The sequence below is a fragment of the Patiria miniata genome, unplaced genomic scaffold, assembly GCF_015706575.1.
Source record: "Patiria miniata isolate m_02_andy unplaced genomic scaffold, ASM1570657v1 HiC_scaffold_8, whole genome shotgun sequence".
Taxonomy (NCBI): Eukaryota; Metazoa; Echinodermata; class Asteroidea; order Valvatida; family Asterinidae; genus Patiria; species Patiria miniata.
In genome coordinates, this window is record NW_024037075.1 from 13688022 (window position 1) to 13693916 (window position 5895).

General features: G+C 40.6%; 1 protein-coding gene across 1 annotated transcript; it reads left to right on the forward strand.

Moving 5' to 3' along the window:
* Positions 1–227: 227 nt before the first annotated feature.
* LOC119719097 (NLR family CARD domain-containing protein 4-like) lies at positions 228–4327 on the forward strand. Its single transcript, XM_038188412.1, has 4 exons — positions 228–349; positions 816–940; positions 1679–1795; positions 2758–4327. Exons 2-4 carry the CDS (start codon positions 850–852, stop codon positions 3690–3692), a joined length of 1143 nt encoding a protein of 380 aa, XP_038044340.1. The 5' UTR covers positions 228–349; positions 816–849; the 3' UTR covers positions 3693–4327.
* The last annotated feature ends 1568 nt before the right edge of the window (positions 4328–5895 follow it).

Below are 5895 nucleotides of genomic sequence, written 5' to 3' on the forward strand. Positions count from 1 at the left end.
GACAAATGTAGTTTATATAATATCAATACGCGATTTGCTAGGATTTAAAAACAGCCTTTTATTGATGTTCCAAGATATATTTAGAACAAAAATAGACTTATTGTGACAAGATATAAGTGCCTGTTTTGTTTCATTGGGTACAGCCTGCTTGCATGTGACAGAATATCAAAGTCATCTGTGAATCATTAACTTGTAAAGTTTGAGTCGGTGCCATATATGGACACTTATCTAGAGATTAATTTGCATAATGTAGTTCCGTCAAGTGGGTCATGAGATCGGTGGGCGTAGCAGCTGCAGTGCTTTAGTGTCGTCTTGGATGTCTCTGAATCAACCCGCTTCAAACCTAACTGTAAGTTTTGCCACAGCGATGGTTCAGTGCTTTTTTTTTTTTGGTTCTTAATTTGTTGGTTTCATGGATGCTAATAAACGTCGGGGGGAACCTACTGGTATTGAGACGCTTGGCAGTCACATTTTGCCGATCTCACTGACTGACGGTCAACTGTGCGTTAGTCTGGTGCAGTTTCTACCAGTGACTCGAGACCTCTTTTTCTTGAGACCAATTTTTTTGTAGGCGCTGGGCACAGTGCCTACTATGCCTATTGGGTAATCCGGGCCTGGTTTTACTCCTGAGACCTTTGAGACCACAACAAAATGCCCCATGGCTTTATTCATTTGCAAGTTGAATTACATACAAGTCTAGTCTTTATGCCAAATGTAAACGACATTGGAAGTGCAAGTTTTCATGCTAAAGAAAGAGATTGAAGCTGGAATGAAGACCAGTGTGTTACAGCTTTTCATTTATCATTGTCAAACAGGACTTCCATTTGTGGCTGGGTGATCCAAAGTACCATGGCTGCTCAATCTGAAGCAGCCTGCCAGACTGATGTCCCTACCATGATGCAACAGGAGGCACAGGTACCCACCCCCTCAGCTGCAACAGGTGAGTACATTTAGTAGCTAGACCATTTGCATGGGGTCAATGAGGGAGGGAGGAGTATTAACTCCCCCTCTTTACTCAACTCACACATTCACACACTCCCCAAGATTTTTTTTGAAGTTGCAGGTTTCAACTTTGGACAATCAGATTTCTCTATATACATGGATCTTCTTTAAAGGTAGAGTAGATCATTTGCAGCTATCCAAAAAGTAACTGACCAAATTATTTTTGAAAGCTTACTTTGGTTTAAAGATAGTAATTGGACAAAGAAGACATTAAAAGAAGTCATTACCAAAGATTGGGAATTGAACAATTTTTGGAAATTTCCATTAGTAGTTGGTTTGTAATTGGGTGAATCTGTGAATGGGTGCGCGTGAGCATTGACACGATGCACATGCGTGTGTGGTTGCTATTATTTGTTTGGTCAGTGCGTGACATAGCATCGTTGCAATCGGCTGCAATCAATTTAAAACAAGGCTCTGCAACTTTGATTTGAAATCGAGATCCTGAAAAATGATTTTCTCGGAATATACAGCATTCACTGAGCTGAAAGTTTAGCAGGTTAGTTGTTGAGCACCCATCTTTAGATTTTGAGGACTTTTTTTACTTCAAAAGAAACAAATGCAAATATGACAAATGATCTACTCTACCTTCCAAAAACGGACAACTGGAGATGTACTAAAGTACATGAATCATTTTGTTGGTATTCTTTAAAGGATGTTTGAATTCTTCTGATTTTAGAATCCCCACAACGAACTGGAGCCATCGGAAACATGGGCACAGTCAGCGGTAGAAACAATCCTACCATTGTTGGTTCAAATGTAGTCAACTTCTACAGCTCGGCGTCGGATGGAGCAGGTAAATATGATCTTGTTTGTTACACTACTATTATTGTATATTTTGTAGGGGAGGGGGATGGAAATGATATACTACACAAACATGGACACAAAAGACGGATTGCCAATTCCACGAAAGAGCCTACATTTTTTGTTGCTACGATATAAACCAGTTTGTAATAAGATATGGTGACGACATTAGGAGTCTTGTGTGTTCTTTATACATGTATACCCTCACCAAATGGCACCCCGTATTGCGTGTGTCACCTGTGGGAAAAAAAAGAAAGTGGGAAAAATGGAATCAAGTTTTGGAGGCTGCCAAATACAGTTACCAATTTTTTTGTCTGAATTTATTGTTGTCAGTGTAAAAAAACAATGTGTAAATAATATTAAACAACATCGGACAAGTTTGTGTCCAACAGATGGTACAAAAGCCAAAATATTCATTTGATTATTTTTTGGGGAGGGGGGCAAATTTATTTTTTACACTGCCTTACTAACGAACTGTAAATCTCAAGTCACCATTTCTTTTATATGTTTGCCTCAGTGGAGGAAGACTATTCAATCGTTTTAGAAACAATGTTAAACTGAAATAATACATGTACATTCAATATTGGGTTTTGCCCTCCACCGACATACATGTATTGTATAAACACTGTAAAGACAAATCTGGTGGCAGCCATTTACTGCAGTGTCAAAAAAGGCTCGCGCGAGTTGTGCTCAGGTATGTATACCCACACTTCGGGCTCCTTCGACCAATTGGAATACCAAAATGCGCGCATGCCTCGTCTTTAAGAACGCGAGCAGCATGCGCGTGAGCGTGACTCCACCGCAGTAAAAGCTTCTGATTCTAATCACTGGATTCCACTATACTTAGTGTTGTCTCGAGTGTTCATGAGAAAAAATCACTTTGGTAGGACTCGAACCCATGCATGACCTCCTGCTTACTATAACATGTACTTGTTGCTTGTTTGACCTCAACAGGAGTAAATCCACAGAGTCAGAAACCAGACCAAGTATCGAGAGTGGGGGATCTCAACCAAGAAGTCGGTAACAAGACCAGGGACATTTTGAGGACATGTTACAAGACAACGGGTAGCTATGTTCAGTTGAACCCTGGGGCTCCTGACGATCAAAGACCCATTGTTGGCATTTACACTAAATTGAGTGTTAGAACAAAGAAAGGTACTGTAGAAGAAGAATACTCTGACGAAACTGTATATTCCACAGAGTATGAGAAAATATTGAAAGATTGGCCTGAGACTGAGTTCAATCGTGCTATTTTATTTGGCATTGGTGGTGTCGGGAAGTCAACCATTTTTGACAAGATTGCATATGACTGGGCTGATGAGGCATGTGAAATCCTGAAAAGATTCAAGCTTGTCTTTCTTTTAAAAATGTATGCCCTGTTTCAAGAATCTGATCTTGTTGATTCCATTTTTGATCAACTTTTAGGCGTAAAGTCAGGAGTAGCCAAAGTTGAACTTGATAAATTCATTCAGGACAACTCAAATAAGGTCTTGATACTTTTGGATGGTTTTGATGAAATGAGGACCAAAACACTTGATGCAGCCTCATTCGGGTCTACCCTAAAAGCGCTTAGTAGAACAGAATACAGGGATTGTTTCATTATTGTGTCAACGCGCCCCTCTCATCTTGAGACACTGATGTCAAAATCACTTGTCCAAAATCCTTGCACACATGTAGAGGTTCTGGGGTTTACCAAAGAGGATGTTAATGAATACATTCTGAAATTCTATTGCGAAGATCCTGATAGTGGCAGTGCACTGATCCAAAACATTGAAAAATCCAACACGCTGCTCGATTTCTACACGAATCCAATGCTTCTCCTTCTCATGTGTTTGTTGTGGAGGGAGAAAAAAACAACTCCCCGAAACAACTTCACGCCTATTCACTGAGGCAGTTGATTACATGTTCACAAGAAAAGGATATAGCTCCGAAGATGCATCAAAAACAGTGATTGCTATAGGAAAAACTGCACTGAGTGGATTCGTAAGTGCCGACCAGAATTTCTCATTTCAAAAAGATGAGTTTGAACAAAATGCGCTGGACCTGGCACTGAAAGCAGGCATCCTAACCCAGCAGAGAGTTATCAAAAACCTCAAATGTCACAACAACATACAATTCATGCACAAGACTATTCAGGAATACTGTGCTGGGAAATACTTGCAAAGTGTACATATGTCGAACCCAGGATTTGTAAAGCGTACGGTGTGCAAAGTTGTTCCATTTGGAGAATTTCAAAACAATTTAAGGCAACTATGTCAGACAATTGAGGGTGTCGTTTCAAATGATTTCCTTTTGCGTTTTTGTTGTGGTGACAATGAAAAGTGCATGACTGACATTGTTAGATTGCTTGACCGTAAATTCAACAAGGATCGACATAAGCCCATGTACCAATCAGACGTTATACAATTAATTAGTCAACACTGTTTTTTTGAAAGCCAATCCAAAAAGATCCCACAATGTCTAACCAGCGACTCACTCATCCCATCAGATATCTGGGTGAAAAACAATACTGATGTCCGCACTCTCATATGCCTTCTCAAAATGATCTGTAGGTCAGAAGTCCAGGTGGCACAGCTGGCACGCGTTAAAACCATTCTGGTTTCTATTCGGGTGTCTTCGGTCAGCGGTTTAGCCTTCGCCCTGGGTTACATGGAAAACCTCGGGTATCTGAGGCTCGACAGGTGTCCTTTAGTGAAGGGTGATCTTGAGAAAATCCTGTCATCACTGAAATGCAACTATCTCTTGACCTGCCTTGAAATAAATGGCTGCTATACATTGGGAGGCAGAGCTGTAGAATGGGCCCCTCATATCAAACACTTGACAAGCCTTGAGATGCTAAGATTAGAGATTTGTCAACTTCAGAGCACAGACATTGGACACATTGCCTTGGCTGTACATGACATGCACAAACTTACTGACTTGGACCTTGATGGCAACAAGACATTGGGCGGATCCGCTGACTGGTGGGCCAAGGAATTGCCCAAAATGAAGCACTTAGGCCTAAATGAGCTGTACCTGCACAGTTGCGGTTTGACACAGTCAGACATTCCACACATTGCCTCGGCTGTAGGTAACATGCCCAGACTGACTGGCTTGAATCTTGGTAGCAACAGGTCATTGGGTGGATGTGCTGCGTTGTGGGCCAAGGAATTGCCCAAAATGATGCACTTAAATAAGCTGGACCTGAACTATTGCGGTTTGACACAGTCAGACATTCCACACATTGCCTCGGCTGTAGGTAACATGCCCAGACTGACTGACTTGAAGCTTGGTAGCAACAGGTCATTGGGTGGATGTGCTGCGTTGTGGGCCAAGGAATTGGCCAAAATGAAGCACTTAAATGTGCTGGACCTGCAGTGTTGTGATTTGATACAGTCAGACATTCCACACATTGGTTGTGCTGTAGGTAACATGCCCAGCTTGACTACGTTGAACGTATTTGTCGACAAGGCATTGCGTGGATCATGGGATGAGTTACAGTCCTGCTACCCGCCACTTAGGGTTACACAAAATTATGTGTGAAAGGAAATGAAATTTACAAGAAAATCAAAATTAGAGGGCCTAATGTTTTAATCCTTAGCAGGACCATTCTCAAAGGCAAAACATGGTAAAACATTCTCCATTAAGATCGTTAGTAGGGTCACATACTGCATGTAAGACAATTACCTGTTTACAATGTGACACCAGAAAATGTGACACGACAAGGATGGTGTACATTACTGTGTCTGGTTCATTTAATGGTGAACTGCATCTTTTAAGTGAAGCAAAACAGAAACCCTGAAAAGATACAAAATAGAATTTCATTAAATACACTGCTTTAGGAAATACCAATCCAGCAAAGTACATTATAAAAAGAACAATAATAATCCTTAGAGAATCTAATGCAATCAAAAGAGATAATCAAACTCGATAACACAATTTGCCTCTAACAGTAAAGTCAAGTTAAATTCAAAAATGAATTAATACAAGGCATGTGGAATGCTTTAACTTGCAAAGACAAAATAGGAAATAACTAAAGCAAATGTGCAATGACCTCTAAATATATGACTATGGACTCAGCAAACCATAGACTTAAATCAGTCCACTCATCAT